The 24,335-nt window shown below is 44.0% G+C and overlaps 4 protein-coding genes and 1 long non-coding RNA gene across 7 annotated transcripts; 3 read left to right on the plus strand and 2 right to left on the minus strand.

Annotated features, from left to right (window-relative positions):
- The first annotated feature begins 7,967 nt into the window (after window positions 1–7,967).
- On the plus strand, window positions 7,968–9,929 carry LOC149267785 (uncharacterized). 2 transcript variants are annotated; one of them, XR_016270916.1, is made up of 4 exons: window positions 7,968–9,114; window positions 9,184–9,280; window positions 9,342–9,603; window positions 9,670–9,929. It is a non-coding gene; the product is annotated as an uncharacterized LOC149267785 (long non-coding RNA). The 2 variants fall into 2 exon arrangements; XR_016270915.1 differs by having other exon boundaries at window positions 9,184–9,603.
- Window positions 9,930–14,145: 4,216 nt separating this feature from the next.
- On the minus strand, window positions 14,146–14,604 carry LOC149267786 (uncharacterized). Its single transcript, XM_089473517.1, has 2 exons — window positions 14,473–14,604; window positions 14,146–14,406 (listed from the first exon to the last, which is right to left on the minus strand). The coding sequence occupies exons 1-2, from the start codon at window positions 14,510–14,512 to the stop codon at window positions 14,216–14,218; spliced, it is 231 nt and encodes a 76-aa protein (XP_089329643.1). The 5' UTR covers window positions 14,513–14,604; the 3' UTR covers window positions 14,146–14,215.
- A 1,072-nt stretch (window positions 14,605–15,676) lies between these two features.
- LOC108620205 (uncharacterized) lies at window positions 15,677–16,188 on the minus strand. The gene is made up of 2 exons (XM_018017104.2): window positions 16,081–16,188; window positions 15,677–16,005 (listed from the first exon to the last, which is right to left on the minus strand). Exons 1-2 carry the CDS (start codon window positions 16,118–16,120, stop codon window positions 15,806–15,808), a joined length of 240 nt encoding a protein of 79 aa, XP_017872593.1. The 5' UTR covers window positions 16,121–16,188; the 3' UTR covers window positions 15,677–15,805.
- Window positions 16,189–18,068: 1,880 nt separating this feature from the next.
- On the plus strand, window positions 18,069–19,749 carry Muc4B (Mucin 4B). Its single transcript, XM_089473516.1, has 2 exons — window positions 18,069–18,284; window positions 18,425–19,749. Exons 1-2 carry the CDS (start codon window positions 18,170–18,172, stop codon window positions 19,672–19,674), a joined length of 1,365 nt encoding a protein of 454 aa, XP_089329642.1. The 5' UTR covers window positions 18,069–18,169; the 3' UTR covers window positions 19,675–19,749.
- Window positions 19,750–21,382: 1,633 nt separating this feature from the next.
- Window positions 21,383–22,229, plus strand: Femcoat (femcoat). Of its 2 annotated transcripts, none has more exons than XM_018017102.2 (2): window positions 21,383–21,478; window positions 21,540–22,229. In XM_018017102.2, the coding sequence occupies exons 1-2, from the start codon at window positions 21,427–21,429 to the stop codon at window positions 22,094–22,096; spliced, it is 609 nt and encodes a 202-aa protein (XP_017872591.1). In that variant the 5' UTR covers window positions 21,383–21,426; the 3' UTR covers window positions 22,097–22,229. The 2 variants fall into 2 exon arrangements, with proteins under 2 accessions (XP_017872591.1, XP_017872590.1); XM_018017101.2 differs by having other exon boundaries at window positions 21,395–21,478; window positions 21,537–22,229.
- The last annotated feature ends 2,106 nt before the right edge of the window (window positions 22,230–24,335 follow it).

Raw genomic sequence — 24,335 nt, forward strand, 5'->3', positions numbered from 1 at the left:
TTCCGTTAAAGCACCGAGAATGCGGCTTGAATGGCAATGGGCCGTTGGCCAAAAGGCGGCGCAGCAACTACACATGGCCGGCAGGAGGCGGTGGCTGCCCAAAGGGGGAGGATGTCAGCACGCACGACTACATTGTCAAAGTTTTTTGTGTGTCATTATTGTGGCTGTTGGCGGTTGCTGTGCGACTCTGTGTGTGTGCGTGTGTGCCTGTCTGTCTGTGTGTGTGTGTGTGTGTGTGTGCTCTATAGTTGCTGGCCTTCATTTCGCTGGCGCCATGTTTGTTGTTTCGGTTTATTAAAAACTTTTACCGCCCACTCAGCGAGTCACAGCGCCCACTAAGCAGCCCCACAGAGTCCTCGTCTGACCAGCCATCCGCTTGACCCCGCTGCAGTTGAACATTTTCATTTTCATTCCCATTTTCATTTTCATTATACCCTGAACCCATTGCAAATGCAAAATCAGGGTATAACGGTTTTGTGAAAATTATATAACAGGCAGAAGGAAGCATCGCAGACTCCATAAAGCATATAGATTCTTGAACAGGGCGACGGACTGGACTATAACGACTCAGCTGTTATAGTCCAGTCCGTTTGTCCATCCGTCTGTCCGCCTGTCCGTCCGTATGAGCACGCTGATCTCAGAAGATATAAGAACTAGAGAGCTGAAATACTAGTGTATACCATACACAGTACAAGTTGATCATACTTTTTCGATAGCTCATTCGATAACTTTTTATCGGGAATAATCGATTAGTCGATCATTTCGTTGTTTCACCCTAATTTGAACATGTTTAGACCCAGAGAATTTAGATTTACTGCGTATATACATTAGATGAATACGAATTACAGATTTTGGATACCACGCTTCCTTCGCACCTAATTTAGAAAAAAACGTATTTCAATACTAGAGGCTTGTGCTTTGGAATGTACACATATTTTAGCCATATGATCATGTTCTGAAAGTTTCATAAAGATAGTCCCTGTACAAGAAAATTCTCATAATACTGTCCACACTGCTGGCAGAGCGCGTGCTTATGTGTGCGTGTGGATGCGTGTGTATGCATGTGGGCATGAAAGAAGTGCAGAATGATTAGTGTATCAGCTTGGAGGGCTCAGGGTATCTCCTAGTCGATCAGTCTCAGTTGGAGCAATCTTACTTGTTGTCGTTTTCATTGTGAATGTTAATTATATCAACGGCGACAACTGTCACAGTCGAGCAACGGGACAGACTGAGTGTTTGTCACTCCTCGAATGCTTCAGTACTCCGACTCCTCCTCGGCGTGGTCACTCAGCTTCTCTCGTTTGCTCACATAATCAAACTTATTTACTTTATGTGACTTTTATGTGAATTAGGTTGCATTTCGAGTTGGCTCTCCCCCACTAACCCCCACTCACTATCACTCTATCACTATAGCTACTCTTAATGATGTGCGACTCATTGGCATCTCTATACTGCTTCTATTTGGTCATCTTTCATTATAACCCAACGAAAGTTTCTCTCTGTATTCCATTTACTTAACCACATCGCCAGGGCTTCCCGACTCATAGCCAAGTGGCCCCAAATAGAGGAGAGTGCACCTTTTTTACACTCAAGTAGCATGTTCAACAGTGAATTGCGTACGGCATTACACTGCGAGAGCTACACTTATTTGCACTTACCACTTTGGCCACAGGCAACACACGCGCGCTGCGGCTGCCACTTGCCGGTTGCCGGTTGCCGGTTGCAGCTATGCAAAAGAGGAGTTGAAAAATTGTCTCAGCTGCTGGGTTGCAAGTCCGTTGTCATTGTGGCTGTAGCTGGGCTGTCGCATGCTGCCACTGATATTTATTTTTGGGGCTTACCTCTGTCCAGATGCGGATTGCACCTGGCCACAGCTGTTGGCGCTGTCTGAGAGCTGTCAGAGTCTGCGCCGCGTCAGAGCCGAGACTTGTCTGCTGTGTGCTGTGTGCTGATGGCGCCCTCTGTTGTCTGCGGGCGTCATAACAAATAGCAGACACGCTTCCCTCTCCCCATCTGGCGCTTACTCTCGCCTGGCGACTTCTCGTGACTTCAAGTCTTTGCAACTTTTTATCATTTGATTTATTTTTAGTGATTTCTGAGTGCAGCATTCAATTTAGAGCGCACTTGAAATGCTTTGCATATTTTCATTGGCTTGGTAGTACGCTGCTTGACTTGCCATACTTTGTCAAGGAACTTCCTTACAAATTTCTGACTCAGAATCAGGCGGCTGATAGGTCCGTCAATCAGTTAGCCTGTCTATCATACAATCAATCAATCAATCAGTTAACCAGTTAGTCAATAAATTCTTAGACAGTCAATCATGTAGTCAATCATGCAATCAATCATTCAATTAATCATACATTCAATCAGTCAACAAAAATATATCAAGAGTATCATACGGTCAATCATACAGTCTATCATGCAATCAATCATTCAGTAATCATCATACAGTTTAGTAGTCAATCATACAGTTTTATATAGTCAATCAATACATAATTCCTTCAGTCAGTAAAGAACTCGCTCCATCCTTCAATCACTCAGTCAACCAGTTGCCAATCAGTCGGTCAATCAGACAGCAAGTTATGCGATCGACTGTCAATTGTCAGCGAATCACTCAATGAATAATTCAATCAACCATCAATCAGCTAGTCAGCCCAGCTCTCATTCAGTCAGTCAGTCAGTCGGCTCAGCAGTGTATCGAAAGAAATCCTAGCAGTACTTCATATAATATTCTCATCCCAAACCATCATTTAGTGCGTTCAATCACGTCACGTTTTCACACACCCATCTCTAGTTGCTTGATTGAAGCAAAGTCAATTTATAGCTTAAGGCCAGCTGCAAGCTAGCTTTAAGCTTGGCGACGTCTTCCCAGACAATCTGAGCAGGATGCGAGTCAGCTACGGTGTCGCAAATGCCGCTTACTGTCTACCCCTAGCACTCTCTCTCTTTCTCTCTCTCACGCTCAATCTCTCTCTCTTTCCCTGATGGTGTCTTTCGCTTCTGTTGGCATTGTCTTTGTTCCACGAGCGTCTACGGCTGCTTTCCGGGCCAAGTTGAGCGCAGCGCTCACGTACGAAATAATTATAGCGCAAATACGTGTGCCGCATATGCAATTCACATAGCTCACGACTCTACGACACCCTCTCAGCCGACGCCTCTACCCCTGCACCCCCAGCCGGCCAGCAGCCGCTCAACCCTCGCTCGACGCCCACGCAGCAACGTCTTTAGCTCTTGCCAAGCTCCTTTCTACTTTCCAGTTTTAACCATTACGTTTCGCTGTCAAGCCTTGGCTGCCATTTTGTTGCCATATTTATTTTTGGGCTAGCCCATTTTTAGGCATATATTTTTGGTAGTCCCGCCCCATCCCCAACCGCCTCCCACTCTTTGACACCCCTTTCTGGAAACTTGGCAAAGTTGGTTCCGCTCTTTTTATTTAACTTTGGGACTCGTTTTTCCTATGTCAAAATTTTGTTGTTTTTTTTTTTTTTTTTTCTTCTTCGTTTTATTGGGCACCCTCGCGCTGGCTTTGTTAACCGCGTCGTTTTTTTGCCATTGTCTAATATTGACGTGCTTTTTATTTCGATATTAAGCCAACACACACAGTCACACAATAATTTGTAACTTTTTTGTTGGTTCTTCTGCTGGGTTGTGTGAGCCATCGAAGTGCTTTTTCGGGTTCATTTCTTTGTTTTCCCTGGCATCATTTGGCTCAGTTCCTGATTACTTAAGTTTCAGCTCGATGCCTGTTGATGCCTCTACACAAATATCCATTAGCATATTTAATAATGATATTAGTTTTTTGTTCTCATTTAAAATGGATATTTGGAACTATCTTTGGCTTTGATACTATGGAAGGTAAGATATATCTAGTGAAGGAGCGCGCGTGTCAAATTTGGATTAAGCCAGCTATAATCCTTTACCACTGCTTGGCGGTGGAATTTGCTGATATTTAAGTTTAGGTTATTAGATATTTGTCATTATTAGGATATGATAAAGCCAACGAACTCAGTTGATCCAGGAATAACCGATAGTATATCTGTCCGTCCGTCAGCCTTTGGGTTCTTCAATTCGTTTATTTGTTCTTGCCTCTGTCCGTCCGCCTTTGTCGCCTTCGCCACGTTTTCATATAATCAGCTCCAAATGATACAGAGCTTAATTTTAAAATATCTATTCTTGAATACCACAGTAAGAAGAAGAACAACCTTTGAAACATGATTCCTTATGATCGATAATAATCGATATCCCAATTTGGATACCATTAGAGCTTAAGTCTCCTAATTGAAGACTCAGTCTATTGTTAGAAATCCTTCGACTGTGAATATATAAGATTTTACATATCTCCACACATCGAAATAATAGTCTATATTGACTACAACAGCAATAATACCCATTCATTGGATGTACAGAAAGTTGTCTATTTTTATTGAAATGATGATGCCCATTTGGCAAGCTGATATTCTAGTTTGTTGACTTTAATTTGTGCTGGGCAAAAGTTTGTTAGTCGCAACGACTAGAAGGGGCTAGCTGGGATGGGGCGACTCAGCAGGAGAGTCAGGGCACTCAGGGCACTCAGCATGGGGGTTGGGGGTAGGCAGATTGCGTTTGGGCCACAGCTGTTGCATGCTGCGCCTAAAGTGTGCGTCAACTCAACCACAGAACGCACACGTTCCGCCCTGACTGAGGGACAGCCGTGGCTGGGCGGGGGGTAGTGGGGCTAAGCAGAACTTGGCTATGGATGCGAGTTGCTAAAAATGGCAGCGTGGCCAAAGCGCGCCAAAAACTGGCAAAACTTTCTGCCAAAGTCCAACATATGTTACTGTTCATGCATGTTAGCCCAGTTAGTCAGTCACGAGGACGACAGGAGCAGGGGATGTACGGGCTGTACGGGCTGTACGGCACGGCTAACTTAGTTAAGGATGAGTATAAGGACACACACACACACAGCTGGCTGTCAAGACAGTGTAATTATAACAAGTTTGCAAGGCATTTGCTATCACATGTGTGTGTGTATATATTTCGATGCTCAGATACCCTGTAAAAGCAGCACTTTAGGGCTATGTGATAGCCTACAGACATGTATACATTTTAGCATCTCATATATCTTTAGCTCATGATGATACTAAATTTGAAGCACAGAGTATACCCTGGAATTCCTTAATTCGATGCTCAGATACCCTGTAAAAGCATGCTATGTGATAGACTACAGATTTGTATACATTTTGGCATCTCATATATCAGATATATGTCTTATCTTTAGCTCATGATGACACTAAATTTAAAGCACAGAGTATACCCTGGAATTCCTTAATTCGATGCTCAGATACCCTGTAAAAGCGTGCTATGTGATAGACTACAGATTTGTATACATTTTAGCATCTCATATATCCGATATATGCCTCATCTTTAGCTCATGATGATACTAAATTTGAAGCACAGAGAATACCCTGGAATTTCTCAACAGACGGGATTCCCAATATGCCACACTACTTTATTAGAATGCTGCAAATATATATTCTATATATAAAGTTACCTTTGAGCAATATCAAAGAGCCTCACTGCCTGCCACTACAGGGTATTTCATAGTCAGGTTGTACCGCACGTGCTCCCAAGCTAGCTGAGTTATCCTTTTCTTTGCTTCTTTCTTGCTTTTTTTTTTTTTTGTTAGGGAATATCTTTGCGGCACTCGTTGCCTAAAATAAGTTTTTGATAAGAAAGTTATGATGAGTTTTCTCCACATATACACACACACACACTCATACACACACACACACACACACTGTCGCATGTATGCGCAGCTGTTGATTTTGGCCAAATTAGTGGAAACACGTCTTGTTTTTCGGCTGCGGACGAAACATGTGCAACTAATTTGCAACGTTTGCAGCCAAAAGACACAAAACATTTGCAGCATTCGGACTCGCCTCTTAAAGCATTCAATCGTACACAGCCATCAGGCAGCAGACAGCAGGAGGCAGGGAGGAGTAGCTAAGGCCCCAGCCCTAATGGCTCTGTTGCTTGTGACAAACTAATTTGCAATTCCGGCACAGGTTCAGATCGGAGCTCCTCCCGACCGTCTGTCTGCCGACTGTCAAAAGTTTATTTATTTGACACCGAAAAAAGTTGACACAGACACCACTGTCAGGCGCACACAGGGCGAGGGAGGGTGAGGCAGAGGCGGTGTGCGACAGGGCGTGGCTTGTCACAATGAAATCCGATTTATATGCCTGCCCAAAAATTGGATTACAATTGAGTTGTAATTATGCCGACAACAAAATGTGGTTGCTGCCTGCCCCCGCCCCCGCCACAGCGCCAAAGCATCAGAGCCGCCCACAAAGCCCGAGAAGCCTCTCCAGCCTTGCATCCTCTGCCACTCTGTTACAGAGTTGTTCATCTGTTTTTCATGTTGCTGCTAGATGTCTAGGCAACATCTTTTGAAATTCGCATTTTGCATTAATTAAAACTGATTTAATTAAAGTGCCGTCGTGTCGCTTTTAAGTCATTTCTGTTTTCCAAAATGGAAAATGAACCCTGGCTAGAAGCCATTCAGTCTCTCTCTCTCTTTCGCTCTCTCGAAAACACGCCCACTGCCCCAGCGCTCGTGCTTATATAGGAAGCGCTCTCGACCCGGTTTTTTGGCAAAATTTCTTTGAAACGTCCCCTCAGAAAGGTGAAAGTTTAATTAAATATGCATCAAGTGTGTGCATTTTGATTAAGGACAAACGCCTGACAGGCCAACACGAAAAGGCAGAGATGCTTCCGCCTTAGCTACAGCTACAGTAAATACTCGCATGGTTGGCATCTACCAGGGATGTTAAGTGTGCAACTCAGTTCACTGAGATAAACTTCAGTTTGGCTAACATAATTCCAATGAATTTGTTCAATTTAAAGTCTGGGTTTCTCTTAATGAGCGAATTTATTCAATAATCACTCGTTACTTTTAAAACGAGCTAGCCGAACGACTCGATCAATTACTCGTTACTTTTCGAGTCCAAGTTAGCTCAACTCATGTTTCTGCATCACACTCGATATTGTTTTGTCTAACAACTACTCGTTAGTTTTGCAACGAGTGATTACTCGCTAGTTCTCTAGCGATACTTTTCCTCTTCCTTGAGCAAGGAGTTGCTGGTAGATTCACTCTAACACTGTTGAATTTGACAAACGGGAAGAGCTTAGAAACTGAGAATGTCATGTGTGAACCGAGTAGACGTTAGAGCTTTCACTCAGAGCCCCTGATTGGCATATCGGCCAAATTCTTTTTAGGGTATAGAACTAATAAATCCGGCTTTCAGATTATTTTAAAGTTTTTACTTTTGTCTTTCCCCCTCTCCCAAATTCCGGTATAGATACAAAAACCAAAGCTAAACAATTATCAAACCTCAAGTCAATAGCCAAAAAAGCTCTGAAACCTAAATCAAACACACACACACACACACACGCACGCACACACGCAAGCAATCAAAACAATCGGAACGAATGAAAATCAAACAAGAGAATACAACCAAAATAACAAGGGAAACAAAAAGGAACAGAGAAATACATGCACAAGCGTATACAAGCACACACACACGCATCCAGAGAGAAGAAAGAAAGCCAAAGAGCAGAAGCAATGAACCCTCCTCGGCCCAGGTTGTTGTACATGCGCCAGCACCGACTCCAGCCGGCGCTGCATTGGGGACCCAACGAGGAGCAGCAACACGATTACGATCGTTTCATACCGCCGTTGGTAGCGGCGCGCTTACAGCACGAGAACCCCATGGATGTGGCTCGGTTCGTACAGAACCTTCGGATCATTTTGCAACGCCAGCGCGTCCATTTCGACATGGGCGAGGGCGATGGGATCCACGTGTGGAGTTGGCGCCTGCCGCCCCGGGCGATCGATCAGGATGGCGGCGGCGATGACATACGTCTGCGTCGACGGCTGCAGGCGCAAATGCTGCCGGTCGTCCATAGGCTGCCCGAGGCGGACTAATTCTCGACAGGCATGAAACCAATACCCGCATTTCCTTGTTTTTCGCCCCATCCCATTCGCTCCTTCAGTTGAGACAGACGCCGGAGCGGCACCGGGACTACAATTTGTGAGGCGAATCCGCCGCTCTCGATTTGTGTGACGCGCATTTTGCAGATGTAAGTGGCATAAACCCAAAAATGATGAAACAGAGAGAGAAATCCGTAATAGCTTGAATAGGCAGACGATGTATGCTCTTCTGACCACCTACTCGTGACACTAACCCTAGCCGAAAGCTCACATTCCATTACTACGCTAGAAATAGAGCGGCACACAGATTTCCTCAACCTTCCAGCTTCTTGCCCTTTTATTTGTTTTCGTTATTGTCTATTTCGGGCAATGGGCGCACCGAAGCAAATGCTAAAAGCGAGAGCCGGCTGAGCAGTCTAGCAGGGAGTTGAGAGAGCATCGGAGGAGGAGCAGCAGGCGGACAGACGGTACACGCACGCATATAATAATTTCCTGTTCAATGAGCAATTACTGTAATAAAGATACATCTCGGCTACTCTATTATACGCATCGCATTTATATGCCCCAACTCCCCCATAACTTCACTCCCCCAACCGACTAACTCAGGGACACCAAATTTGGTCTAGTCCATGACAATGATGATGATGATGAGAGTGAAAACGGAAGAGGAGTGACATCACACATAGAGCATGGAGGCAGGAGAAAAGCCCAAAAAGACGAGACGAATACCAGATTCAAGGTCTATACAATTGCAGCTTGCCGCGATGGCCTCGATTACAATTGTCGATTGCCTAGCCTGGGTTGGGACTCACATCTACTTCAAGCGCTAGGAGATTAGACTATAACAAGAACTGGGGCTATATATATATAAGAAGAGAAAATTGGAGTGCGCAAAATCGAAAATTGTTGGCAACATTTCAGTTCGAGATGAAATCATACGCAACTCAGATTCATTTAACCAGCACGGAGCATATATATGTTGCATACACTAGCATCAAATCGGACTAGGAGCACTTGCAGATTCGTCAAATTATATGTATTTAGCTAAAGCAGAAAATCATTTTGTAATCAGTTCCCCACGGTGAAAAAACTTTGGTTCCTTCTGTATCAACAAATTAAATGAAACTAAATGAAAGCTGAAGGTAAGCACCGCCCTCCCGCCCTAATTATAGGCATCTACCCTATATAATTATGCATTGAACTGATTACAGCAAACGCAGAGCTCGTCTCAGCAGGCTCAAATTCCAGCAAGCACTATTCTTCCATAGGTCGAATGCACCCGTCCTAGTCAATTGATATACAAGGCTTGTAGGCTCAGCTAAAGCTTTTGACTGTATGATTTAAAAACGTTTGCCCTTCCCATACATAGGCAGAAGATAAATCTGTAAATAGAAACGTTAATATCTCGTACTTTTTTGCATGTCGTACTCTCAGCCTTATTTGGAATAATTTCTTCCGGTTTTATGATATCAGGACTTTAATCAACTCGCACGAAGTCTCACAACTTGAAGATCCTTGAAGATGAATGGGTTTCAATACAAAGTGGAGCGAAAACATTCAAGGAAATTGTACGATTTGTATCTGAAGTCCAGCAGCTTCTGTAAGAGCGCAACGGTCGGAAAAAAGGGGAAGTAAGCTCGGAAAAACGATTAAAAAAAAAAAAACAATAGCTAATCCACCAATTCTATTCCATGCAGATACAGTTCGGGATTACAATTTCAGATTTCAAAGATGAAAGGAACAGCCTGACATATATATATATATATATAATATGTATGTCTGTGCTTATATACAGCCATCAGTCTTTCAAAGATCATGACGAAGAACCCATTAGCTCGTCTTAAGACAGGAAGAAAAAAATGAATAGCCTTTTATAGCATACGAAATCTAGAAGTTGGCTTCCTTGACGCATTTCCGATAATTGGAAATGGAAATAAAAGTGTCGACACAAAGAAAACTAATGTAATTATTATCGATTGCCACGCTGCGAATACCTACAAAGGCAACCTGGCCAGAGCGAGAGGGGAGGATGGGTAGAGCGCGATAGATAGAGATGTAGCATTGCGCCCATATGGAATGCAGCTTTAAGGTTTCTCTCGAATACGCGTGATGGATGACAGAGCACACTGACTGAGCACTGGCAGAGCAAGAGTGAGAGAGTGGGAGAGTGAGTGAGAGAGTGAGTGAGTGAGTGAGCGAGTGAGCTCGAGTCGACAGCTCTGCAGTTGCCATTAGCAGACAATGTCGAGCTGTCAGACAATCGAAGGCGCATCGCTGGTTGAGTGGGTAAAGTGGTTGGCAGAGAAAGAAGGAGGTGTTCCACTGAGCCTGTGCCTCTGCTTGTGCCCGTGCCCGTCCCCGTTCCTGCTCCAGCCTTTGTTTTGTTCATCAAGAGCACATTTTATTGCTTTATGAGTTTAATGAAGTGTTGCCCCAGCACATTCACTGACTGTACCCCCACGCACACGCAGCTCGAGCTCTTTCTGTGCCTGTGTGTGTGTGTGTGTGTGTGCGTGTGGGCAACCCTTCGGTTGGGTTGGGTTCGCTTTCACTTTTTCTAGAGGCTGGAGCAGGCTTGCAACATATCAAACAAAATTCTGACAGCATCTAACTGACTAACTGACTAACTGACAGACTGGCTGACTGGCTGACTGTCTCACTGAGTGATTGATTGATTGACTGCATGACTCGAAGTTTGTCAGAAGTCTCGTGCCATGCTTTCCGTCGCATGTAATGCATAAAGAATGAAGCTTAAATAAAAGTTGGAAGATGAGAAATAGGATTAACTTGTCACACAATTGAATTTAATTTTCCATACACACACAGACACACCCACCCACACAGACACACACACACACACACACACACACACAAAGCAACTTGAAAGCCGCCCGCTCGAGTGCCAGACAGCTACTTCAGTTGCCTGTTTTTGGGGGCTACGGATTGCTGTTGTTGGTCTATTACTTTCACATTGGGGAATCGAGCATTTTCATTTTCCTCTGTCTCCTAGCCTCCCTCCCTCTCTCTCTGTCTTACTCTCACTCTCCATTGTGGTTATCTTGTGCTATGGTTTTCGTAATGAAATTACAAGTCCCTCAGATTTGTCAAAGCAAATCAATACTTTCATATCGAACTCTTTATGGCGCTCGCCGCTTGCTGCTGCCGGCATATCCAGCTCCAGCTGCCTCTTCCTTGTTCCCCATCTCCCTTTACTCCACGTTCATTGTCCTGGCAAAGATTTGTGGAAGCAAGTTAACCTTTCTCCTTTTCATTTCGGCAGTCCGATTGATCTGCGTGCCCTGCTCTAATATTTTCATGTGCTACAATCAACTCTGAGTAATAGCATTACAAGTTGAACCGCTTAGCAGGGATAGCCCATAGCCAGGTAAATGAATGTTTCTCATTCAACTGTTGCTTACAATTTGTGCTTACAAATGAAGGTTTATCATCAACTTTAAGCGAACCAAGGTTTATTGTTGGAATATTAGAGATAATGGCGAAATCGATGTTGATTATAGATAGATACCTAATAATAAATATATAATGTATCGATAAAAATCGATATAATTATACACATTTTTACATCCACCTCTATTTGTCTGCATGTTTGCGTATAGACTCATTAAATAAGCGGGGAGATTAATTGACTTACTGATAATCCTTAACCTGTAATGCATTAGATATATGCAAAGGTATGGCCATTGTCGCTTACTATTAACAGAAGTACATCGATAAATATCGTGTAAGTACAAACATTTCACGATGGACTCTTTGATCAGTGAGCAATCAATCGTTATTCGTATACATATGCAGAGAGTGCTAGGGATATATAAGCATTGGATGATGTGGAATCGTTTAAGATGTTGCCAGTACACTAGATTGGCCATTTATCGATACCTACTACCGTTAGTCGATTATCGATTATTGATAATTCTAGAAATGCTAATAAGTACAATACCCTATAGGGTAGCTATACACTCGTTATGGATATGCCAATAAGTACAATACCCTATAGGGTAGCTATATACTAGTTATAGATATGCTAATAAGTACAATACCCTATAGGGTAGCTAGACAGTCAACCTCTCTAGCTAGATGTCATGGCCGTGGCTCCACTGCAGCTAACTGTCGCTGATGATGCAATTAAAGCTGCTTAAATGATGTGAATCATCTATCAATTAGATGACTGCAATCCTTCCCACTCGTGTCTGTGTGTCCAGCTGCTGCTGTTAAGCGGACATTGGCTATGCGTTGCACATTTCACGTTCGGTTTTTATCCTTTGATTAGCGACAACAAAGAGCCGACAGTCGTTCATTAACTGTCACACAAATATGACAATCAATGCAGACAGAAAGAGAGGGAGGTAGAGAGCGAGAGAGAGAGAGAGCAGCCGAGTTGGTTGGGGTTGGGATGTACGCCATATGTTAGGACTTAGCCGTAACTGTTGCTAGGTAAAGATCAAGCTTAATTAAATAGTTTGGGCTTGGGTAAGAGCTCCATTGAAATCCTTTTGTTTTCCCTTTTTATTGTGGCTGTTGCGATAGACTTCACATAAAACTGTCTAATCCATTTGCCCGATACTTATGCACGCCTGCACTCGGGGGATTAATAAGCCCAGCCCCAGACCAGTATCTGGCAACAGCAACCACCGTCATCATTATCAAGCTGGCTGGCAGCGCACCACCAAAATCAATTTCGACTGTCAACTGTCAATCAGGCAACAATTCAATCACGCAACGCTCTGGGAGTTCGACTGCTTCATCTGCTGCCTCTGGAGCTGCTTTGCGGTTCGGCTTTAAGGCATTATAAATTATGAAGAAACCGAAATGTGGCGGGCGTGAGGCTATAAAGAAAAGCAGGAAACGCAAAGAATGGCCCATGAAATCCGAACTGGCTGCGTAGCGTCCTCAATGCCCGAGCATCATTCATGTCGCTAACATTTGCTCAAGAGATTTTTATGAATTACTCGCACAATTGTTACGACAAGCCCCAGTCCAGCCCAGCCCAGCCCCGCCCCGCCCACTCGCTGTCGCCTTTCCCTGGCCTAAACAGATTTTTATTGGTTATGTATACGAGTACGTATTACCATTTACAACCGGAGCGATACTTGACCCCTTCCCAACATCCCAATGTCGCAAAGGCAAGGGCTGAATGTAGGGAGAGTAGGCGGCAGGGGGCTGGCGGTAGGGCCTCGGCTAGGGGTTGGCAGGGCGAAGGGGGTAGCTTGACAAGCTGCTGCTGCTACTGCTGCTTAAATTCGCAGTCAAAACACATGTCACGTATTTTGCTCGTAATTATGGCAAACGTGAGAAATTTCGTTAAGATTTTCTGGCAACATTTCTATACCCTAACTTCTACGAGGGAGTTCTCTACTCTGAGTTGCATATGGAATATGAAAGGGTTACTTGTTCTGGAAATTCTATAGCATAGTATTGTTGTGTTGAATGAAACTAGTTTAAGAACGAAAGGAAGTCAAAGCATCTATTAGAATTAATATTACCAATGAATGAGTCCTCCTTAAGCCTACCTAGATGATTGACCTCGCTTCATCAGACCTCAGAACTAGTTCAAGGATTTTCCACACACTTCTTGAGCTACCAAATATTTTAAACTATTTCCATATCGGTCGATAGCTTAAATCGCCGTCGCTATTCATGTAGTTATCGGAAATGTTATCAATTTTGCTTGACCACCCTTTGTATGGGTTTTCTCTGATATTCTCTGTTATACAAGTTGTGCATCTAGTAAGTTCCAGAGTATTCAAAGCTCGCTTAGCTCTACTCAATTTGTTCCGACTTGGTGTTTAGTGCTTGCCTCTAGGTATAATTTTTGGCGTTTTCATTTTGCTTAACGCTCCGACCTTCCACACCTTAGCAGCCCCTATTTTCAGCCCTTTCTCTTCCTCTCTCTATTCCTTTCTCTCCCCACAATGCTGCCTGTTAACATGTGTATCCACTTGTAGACTCTCACAGTTGGCAAATGTCATTTGATAAATGACTGCGAAAGGTTTGTCGCTTGTTGTTGTTGGTGCTTAAAAACGTCTTGACCTTTGACCCTTGACACGCTAGCATCAATCAGAGCGCTGAGTGCAAGCCGTAGCATGCTTGAAGCCCCAAATGAACTGGAAATAAAATCGATCTCAAATGGCTGCATTCACATGAATGCAATTCAGTTCAATTGATTCTGTTTTATTATTTCCTCAGCAGATACTTGATAGGGTTTCAGATATTTTTGCCAAAGGTCTAGCTGATGCTGATGCTGCCATCCTGAGCTGCAGTCAGCTGCTGCAAGCTCTTTATCAAATCAGCTATGAGCCTCTGGACGTTGTTCATGAAATTTCTGACCAGATCACGACGCGTTGAGTTTGCTCCTGCTCCTGGTGCTAGTGTGGATGTGTCCTCTAAGGCTTGGGCCATGCTGCAGGCCGTCAGCACTGGAGGAAAAGTCACTCAATTAGACCATGTATGTGTATATGTTGCTGACGTTATTCAACACTTACAGCTGCACACCAACAGCAAGTATATCAATTTGTTGAACATTCTTGTTGTGTTGAAGCATAACTAAAACATTCGGCAATTGGGCCTAGCACTAAATAGTTCCGCACGCTCGTTAGCTACGTGCTGACTGAGACTCGGGCAGCTCACGTAGAGGCGCGATTAGCTCGTCCAGTGTTCCACAATGCCAGCTAAGGCTCAGCTCAGCTCGAATGCCGTGAAACGTCAGACACTAAAATCGAAAAGTGATAAAATGTTTTGAAATTGAATCACACTTTGTTTGTGTTTGCTGAAACGGAAGTTGAGGTAGAGGATTCAGCTAATGTTTCCATATACAACTTCCATAACTTTCCTATAGCTTTGCTTAGTTCATTTGTATTTCGAACTCTACGTTCATCTCAAATTGAGTTAATCAGTTTTTTTGATCTTGTAATACGACTCTTGTGAAAAGGTATTACGTTTGCATAACTTTAGGCTCCTTGAATCATTGTAGACATTTTGTATACTTGCTGTGTCCATAGTTGCCACAGATTCAACAACCTTTTGCTCTAGTTGGAACTCTGAAATATTCAGATTGTAAGAGTTAAAGACTCTACTATTTTCCTTTCATAGAGCTACTGAGATATATATCCTAACGACTCCCGCAATCATTGAATTTCTACGGTAGGATCTATTAGACGTAATATATTCAGCATATCTAACTTTTATGGTCTTTAACTAGGTTTAGAAAATCATGAAAATCATATAAATTTATTCAAAAAAGTTGAAATGGAAACCCTTTGAGACAGCCTTTAAAATGTATATTCCAGAAACTCCACGATTTTTATACGGAAATCTAATTAGAGTTATCTATATTCAATATGCCTACGTAATTCGTTAGGTAATGCCTAAGTTCCAATTGATTAAGTAACATTTTTCATTTGGCGTTACTCTCATCACAGAGAGGAATAGAAGACAAGACACGAGATGGAAACAGACTAGATGGAAATAGATGGAAGTAGACGAGTAGACAGGAGAATAGAAGGGATGAGAAGAGAAGAAGAAGGAAATCTTGATGAAAACTGAGAAACGAATGAAGAGAAAAGAAGAGAATATAGGCGGGAGGATAAGAAATGGAAAGTCTAGATGAAAACGGAAAATGAATGAGGAAGGAGAGAAATGATAAAAGTTCAAGTAGTTCAACTATATGTAGAAATAACTGTTACACAATTTTCATTAGGATATGCAAATTTTGATTTAATATTTAAGAACACAAATAATTATTGACATTTGAATAGACTTAGTTTTGGCATTGACGTCGACATTGGTGTTGGGAGTCGTTGAGGGCTCTGGCTGGGCTTACAGAATTTTCGGTCGGCCCAGACTAGGCGAGAGCGACTGGGTCAGACCGCCAGCTGCGAGTCCTCCAGTAGCTGCGCCGAGTGCCGAGCCAACAGCGCCGCCCACATTGCCGATGGGTAGGGAGTCGAGTCCAGGAACGGGCAGCTGGGGCAGCTGGCCGAGCTGCGGGCGTGCCCAGGTGGCGCTCAAGTAGCAAGCTGGATGTGTGTGCAAGGATATCGTCAGATGCGTTCATTAGGCCGAACTAGTTCAGTTCATTTCAGTTCACTTACCGCACAGAATGAGGGCAACGAAAAAGGTCTTGTTGAACATGTTTGCGCTTGAGCTGTATGTTTGTACTGCTTGCCTCAGTGCTCGCACTCGACGTCTTTTATACCAGACTGAAAATAGACAGAGACTTGGCAATGTTTCGATCGGTGCTTCAGCTTGACTTTTGGCACGTACTCAAGCGTGCTGATAGCTCGCAATTAACGGGTGGAGCGGCTCTTCGGCTATCGGCGCTTGTCCACGCCTATCGCAATCGAGCTCTGATTGACTCGTGTTTTCGATATGCACTGATGTGCCGACATATGTATGTTTATCGAGACATGGAGCATGGGCAGAGCACTCGCCACTGCAGCGAAAGAGAGTCTATAGGCTTTCGCATGCTTGTTTATCTCTGTGTGTGCATCCAAAGCATTTCAATGAAGCTTGAGACTTGGCTTGGGTAACAGTCGAATATCATACACCCGATATTCACGACATTCCCGGGGCCCTATATCCATAGTTAGCTGAGAGTGCAAAGCCTTGCAGTTGGCTCGTCTACAACTGGTCGACTAGCTACAGCTAATATAATCTCTGATCCACGCCTCTCAATTGAACTATGAACCTCTGCTGCAGCACCCTGTATGCTGGTCTGTAACTTATTTAAGTTTTTACTTTTAATTACATGGATATTTATGGCGCTCTCATTTGGCTTTCGGTCACGTTTATTGCAAATAATTAAAATTTCAACTGTCAACAAGCTGAAATAAAAATGTCGTGTAAATTGTATTCATGACTATTCATTAAATGCCCTGTAACACCGCGGCTATGAGGGGGTGGCTTGACTAAAGCTAAGTTTCTTACGATTTCGATTTACTGAGTCATATAAATATATTTAGCTCCATTTAATTTTAAGACTATTAGATATATGTATATAGAGACAAGTATCTAATAGTCTACCTATTTAATTTAATTAATCTCAGAGGCTAAGACAATTTTTCTTTATTTTTAAAAATATTTTCTACAAATATTTTATACAATATAATTTATAATTTATATTTAATATAATTTTGTAGCATAAAATGAAAACTCTTGCAATGGAATACTGCTCAACAGGGTATTTCAAGGTCGCATACTGCAGCGCTGCTTATCACATGTTCGTCTATTTAACCATCATACGAGTAGCGTCAGCAAAAAATCATTGTAATGCCCGACTGGAAAGCGAGCAAACTTAAAGAGTTCTCTGCGCATGCGATTAAAGGAATCTGCGAGCTGCTTCAGCGAAAGATTATGATAGTACAGTGGAGATTCAGCTGAGCTGTAGCTAGCACTAGCTAATGCAGGTGTGTGCATTTCAAATGATTGCAGCCAGATGCTAAAGGCCAGCTGCCAGCTGTTGGCCAAGTTTACGTGCCCGCTGGCCAACAGCTGAGCCCACAACTGACCCAGTCAACAGAAACGAAACGGGTCAAATGACTGTACCATGCTCGCCCATAATCAAATTACAATAGCAGAGACTGAGCATAGTTGTAGTCGATGACATGGGGTATACAAAAAGAAGTAGAGAGAAATATGAAGGAGAGTAGATAGAAATATAAGACAATTTGCTCGATATGAATATACATCTCTATCCCTACCTTGCTCAATCTTCATATTAACAAAGGTCTGGTTAATTGGCAGTCAGTCTAATATGCTCACTTTTTACACTGTGGGCGAGTACTCAAAGCTGAAGAAGAAGCAGATGCAGAGCTGAAAGCAAATTGAATGCAATTGGTCTGCTTGACTTCCGGTGGTCAGCTCTGGGTGCTGGCTCAACACGTGGTTGCTGTCGTGTTGTTTCCGGAATCAAAGAAATCATCGGCAAAAGACGACAGCAATTGTTGCTGCTGCTGATGCTGCTGATGCGTGTGTGTGTGTGTGATTATTATCTGGTAGACATGATAAGTAAATAAAGAAGCTCACGTAGCGGCCACACGTTTCCGTGCGACGTGTGCGTGGCCATCAATATAAAAATGCATCTGATGGGCACTTGGCAAATCAGTTCAATTAGCCAAATTTATAGAGCAGCAGCGACAACATCAAAGCTCTCCGAGGCTAATTAAGGACCGACAACATAGAATGCCAGCGGCAGCAGCAACACCAGCCCCAGCTTCAACATCAAACTACACAATGTTGCTGCCAATTGCGATATCACGTCGGCATTTAATTGCTCTCGTTGTGACAACAATATTAGGTAATTAGTGCGCCAGGCGGATGGCTGTGGCTTCCTCTGTGGCTGCAGCCAGTCGAGCCGAGCTGCTAATTGATTTGGCCGAATGAAAGGGAAAGGGAAAAACTAACAACCACTTTTGCATTTGGCATTTGCATTTTCAGCCAGCTGCTGTCAGCTGTGTGCGGCTCAGAACTCGACGTTCGTGGCAACAATTGTCAGCTCGAACAACACGTTGCAGACGCTGAACGAGACGCGGCTCAATGAAACGATAACAATCAATATAAGTGAGATTATTGCAGCTGCGACGGGCGACGGGCCGACTGATAGCACAACAGCAACGACGGACACGACGACAACGACAACAGCAGCAACAATAACAACCACACCTGACGGAGCAACATCGGAATCAACATCAACAACAACACCAGCAACAAGCTCAACGACGCCAGCAGCAGCAACGGACACGACAACAGCAGCAACTGATACGACTACAACAGCAGCAACTGACTCAACAAGCAGCACGACAGCAACACCTGATTCGAGCAGCTCAACTACAGCAGCAACAGACACCACAACAACATCAACGACAACAGCAACAGATACCTCAACAACAACAACAACACTTGCTGCTGAGACAACAACAACAACAACAGAAGCAACATCCAGCACCACACCAGCAGCAGACACCTCAAGCACTACAGCAACATCGACATCCACAGAGGCAACAACGACAACAACAACAACAACAACACTTGCTGCTGAGACAACAACAACAACAGAAGCAGCAACATCCAGCACAACACCAGCAGCAGACACCTCAAGCACGACAGCAACATCGACAACAACAGAGGCCATATCGACAACAACAACAACACTTGCTGCTGAGACAACAACAACAACAGCAGCGACAACATCTAGCACAGCGCCAACAACAGTTGCTGCCAATGCCACAACAACAACAACAACAGAGTTGCCCACAACAACAACAACTACTACAACAGCTGCACCTACAACAACAACGATGACGACAACAACAGCAGCAGCTGCTGCCGAGGTCACAGCAGCAACAACTCTGGAGCCCTTCCCAATCGCTCCATATCCAACCGTTTACGGTCAGCTGGCCAGCCTGGATATAGCCAGGCAGATGCGCAGGCTCAAGAAGGAGCGATTGGGCCGAGTGGGCAGGAAGCCAGGACGCAAAGGCCGCAAGCTGCGCAGGCGCAGCACAACAACAACAACAACAACGCCAGCGACGACAACTGCAGCTGATGATGATGATGACAACAATGATGATGGTGATGATGGCAATGACGATGGTGGCAACGCTGCTGAAGATCCCATATTGGTGGAGCCCCTGCCAGAGTTGCCACTGCGCCTGGGCAACATCGAGAACCAGCGCATCGATCAATGAACACGCATCGATTTATGAATCACTAAGGTAGATTTAACATTTATGACCTAATAAAGCCTCATATTGAACGACTTATATAGTGCATGGTATATAAACTTATCACATGTTTGGCCGTGTAAATTCTTTCGTATAATCAGCGAGAATTGCTAAAATGCCGCACAGCAAAAAACCAAAACAGCTCATTGACAAGCTGCGAACAGCGACTTAGCAACGTACTGGGCATATACGATTTACAGATACGCTGTATGCAGCTAAAGAGTAGCTTGAACTATCTGCACTGGAAAATAGCTTTATCCGCCTACCAGGTCAGATGGAAACATTAGTTAGTCAGACCACCTTGCCGACGGATAGATAGATGTACGGGCGGACAGACAGTCAGACGAATGGACTAGCAGGAAGTTGGACAGATTTACGTATATGTATATAGAATATGTTGTAAAGTGTTAAGTCTGAATCGAGTATATATACTATATATGTAGTTGACTACGTCTTCTTCCACATCTAACACTCATTTCAATTGAACTTTTATTCTCTTTACTTTCAATGAGATTCTGAATTGAATATGCATTGAATAGATTCGTATCACTAATACTGCAGCCTTTGCTCTTGCTGAATGGCTTCAGTACATATTGGGGTATATACATATATAATGAATATACAAAAATGTGTTTATATAAATATTTATGTTTGCCAAAAACTCTTTTGCTTTCGATAGCTCTGAAAAAGTCCATGGCATACACGAGCCCTATCAAAAAAATGCTCAATTCGCAGTATTTGCTATGCACATTCAATATGCAGTGTTATATTTAGACAGAAATAACAAGATCTTCTATATATATACGCACACACACACACGCGCACACGCGCACACAGAGCATTTGGTGTGCAATTAATTTGGCAAATTGTTTGCTCAGCACAAATAGCCATACTAAACAAGCCAACAACAAACATGCATGTGTATATATGCACTATATGCCGACCAGCACACACACACACATATTCGCATCTATTTGCTTGAAGTTGGAGTTGCAGGCGGGCAGCGGGCAGCAGCCGGCGCACGTTTGCCACGCCCCCAATTGCCCGGCGCGCACTAAACAAATACAATTCAACTTCCACTTTCAACACATCAACACATCGCCCACTAGTTGACCCCCTGCCCTCACTGCCCTCACTGCCCACGCCCCCGCCACGCCCCTCTGACTCTGACACCCTCGACCATTGGCCACTACCTCTAGCCGCTGCTAAGCCAAGTCAATTAGCGAGCTGCAGCTCCCCCCTGGGCGAGGTCAGCTAACGCATTCAATTAAAGTTTACCCCTAGCTCTAGACCTTAGCTCTCTCCAGCTCTCGTACTCCCCCTGCCCCTACCCCGGCCCACCCTTCCACCAGCTTCATTAAAACTTTTGCTCGCAAAAAATTATTGCTAGATACATGGAAAACACATTTTGATGCCGCAGACTAATCAAACCTGACAGCCAAACACAACAGGGTTGCAGTGCATTGTGTGTGTGTGTGTGTGTGTGTGTGAGGGGGCGTGGCAGGAGTGAGCAGCTGAGCTTAAGTTATCAATAAGCCGAGTGCGGCCACATGGCGCAGTGATTGGACGCATAAGCAAAATAACTGCACACGTGCTTATCAGCTGCAGTGCAGCACGTGCTTGGCCGTAGCTTTGCTGCAGTTGCTCGTGTTTTGGGCTGGCCTTAAAAGCAGCTGGCTGCCGAGTAAGCGTTAGCAATTTGATCCAAGCAACAACATGGCCAACACACCGAGGCAACAATTGGTGGTGCTCTTGATCGCTGCCATGGGTAGGTGATAAGTCAGGTGTTTTTCACTGGGTTTTTCAGTGGGTCTTTTCCGTTTCAGCAGCGCTGCAGCTGTCGCACGCTTGGCTCTTGAAGCTGCCCAAGCTGGAGGACCTGAGCGAGAAGCTGGATGATAAGCAGCAAAAGGAGGCGCTGAAAAAACTCGATTTCCTCAATCTGTTCGCCGCCAAGGAGGAGAAGAAGGCGGACGAGTGGGAGAAGATCAAGGAATGGTTCGAAGATAAGAAACTCAAGCAGCTGGACATCTTCGAGGCCCTCAAGGAAAAGGAGCAGGCCAAGAAGGAGAAGATCCTAGAGAAACTGGAGGAAAAGATCGAAAAGAAGGCCCAGAAGAAGCCCAAGAAGATGCCACGCCCAACCACAGAGTGCAACAATCAGTACTACGAGTACACGACCAAGCCCAGCTATAAGCCCGAGCCCGAGGCGAAGTATCCGGAAGAGGAGGCCGAAGAGGAGGAGGAGGAGGAGGAAGAGGTGGTGGTGGTTAAGAAGCCCAAACAGCCCTGCAACTGTAAGGAGGAGGTGAAGTCCTACGGCTATGTGCCCACAGCGTACGACGTGCGCGACGACGACGAAGAGGGCATACGTTACTTTACATAGACAAAAAGAGAGAGAGAGAGAGAGAGGGAGAGAGACGGAGCGAGAGAATGTGGAAGACGGAACTGTATATAGTCTCACATGTTGCATAATTACATACATTTTCTATATTTTTTTAATAAATTTTATGAAAATACTTAGATGTGTGTGGCACTGTGGGTTGCCTAGGCGGTGCTTGGGGTGTGGGCTACTATTTGATATTTGTCTTGTCGCCTGCATAACATTTGCATATAAATTGAATTCCCAGGTTTCGTTGAACTCCATCCACTCTCTTTTCGGTAGACAGCCAATATTTTACACATTTTATGTCAGGGAGCAGCCTCAGAGCTTGGCCTGGCCGGGCCAGATCCATCACACCACAGACCCAGCCGAACTCCCAGCATCCAACACCCAACACTCACACGCAAAACCTAGAGAATCATCCGCATCGGTTCTGTCAGTCGCGCCGCTTCATCAAAGTTGTCAGCGGCGGCAATGACACATTGTCCCCATTATTTGCATAAAAGTAAGAGAAACTCTCCCCCCCACATTTACCATCCCTACCATCTACTATACATCCCCAGCCCCCCTGGCACCAAGCCATTTTGCAGTGAGGCAAAGTGGTTTACCCTGTCGTTAGGACAGATAATGACAAAAAGTACTCGCATCATCAGAGCTACCAAAAGCAAAAAAGTGAAAAGTGAAAAGCAAAAGAGCAAAGGGGAAATGGCAAATGGCAAATGAGCAGCGACTCGCGAATGCACTTAATATCGTTGTCGGGTGGCAACGCTGCAAATGTCATCGATAGCTCTGATAACTAATTAATCGATTATGATGTGAGCTGAGTCACTTGAGGGCTCAAGCCTCGGTAAGTTGTTGTAGTATCTTTAGTAGTAGCAAAAGAACTTTCTTTTTGGGTTTTGATCAAAGCTTTATCTGTGCAAGCCCCAAGCGAGGCTTTGTTGACAGATCTCATAGAATAAGATCCTATTTTAGGTAAGTTAGCTAAAATTTCAGGCACTCAGTCCATGTTTAGCACAGGTTTTCTACTTTGCCGGGTCTTCTTCAATACTTTTACGGCGAACTTGCCTTATACTCTTTTGTTACTCATCTGAATCCAACCTATAGAGTGTACCTCTACACAAGCTGAAGCTGTGACTGAAGCTAAACCAGTCAATCCTTTTGCATTATTCCAGAGCTCTGTGTTAAATAACTGGTGAAATACATGTAGTTATCGATTAGTAGTTACTTTTTTCAGTACCACAATCTAAATTTGATAAGCAGAAGCAACATTAAAGCTTTAACCATAGGAGAGAGCAACGTCTTTAAAAAGCACTCAAAGATGGATTTTCTTTGCCTCACGCCAAACTCTGGCAAGCGGACATTAAAACAATATAAGAGTTTCTATTAATTTAATGCGAGTTATGAAAATGAATTATACGAATCGAATCTCTGCAATCAATAAAGAGGCAGATTTTTATAGCTGAGCCGTTAGTCGAGCCCAGCTGGAAAATCAATAAAGGCCCATTATATGTTTTATGGCCCACAATTAAAGAGCCCAGCCAGAAACAGAACCAGAAAGCTGAGGGCTGAGATCTGAGGGCTGTAGTAGAGCGCATATATATGTATATATTTGTGTTTTTATAGGGTATTTCTTTTCGCACATTGTAACTAGATTAGCTGCAGCGGCTGCCCCCCAGGCGGCTGTTTGCAGTCCCCAACATAATCAGAATCTTTCGCCAAACTATGATTATTTTCCAATTGTATTGCCCACTGCACGAGGGGTGTTCGCATAAAAGTTAGCCGTGCGGGGTATGCGGGGCAAGGGGACTCCGTTCGTCAATCGAAGACAACAAAAGTTTTGGGCAAACTTCTGGCCCCAAGACACCAGCGGCCCAACGGAAGCCGACAAACAAATGCACAACCGAGTCTATAAGTCGAAGAATTTCTATGTGAAACAGCATGGAGCTGATTGACTTAGGGTTACCCTGTACAGGAAAATCGAAACAGGCGTAGTGCTGTAGCAGTAGAGCTGCAATGAGTCTCAATTTAAAGTCCCGTTCTAATTAATGCTGAGTATTCAGTTTACTGTGATTGTAGTTAGTTTGCTTTCGCAGAGTATATAGGGTATACAGTGTCGAAGCCATCCTGTATTATTTTTGGATGCAATTGACTTGCGTCTCACTCCATTTAATCCCAGAATATATCTCTTCCTTAGGTAAAATTCGCAGCACATCCCATACTCATGTACATTTTACAGGGT

The sequence above is a fragment of the Drosophila arizonae genome, chromosome X, assembly GCF_054131065.1.
Source record: "Drosophila arizonae isolate 15081-1271.41 chromosome X, UAZ_ARI_1.0, whole genome shotgun sequence".
Taxonomy (NCBI): domain Eukaryota; kingdom Metazoa; phylum Arthropoda; class Insecta; order Diptera; family Drosophilidae; genus Drosophila; species Drosophila arizonae.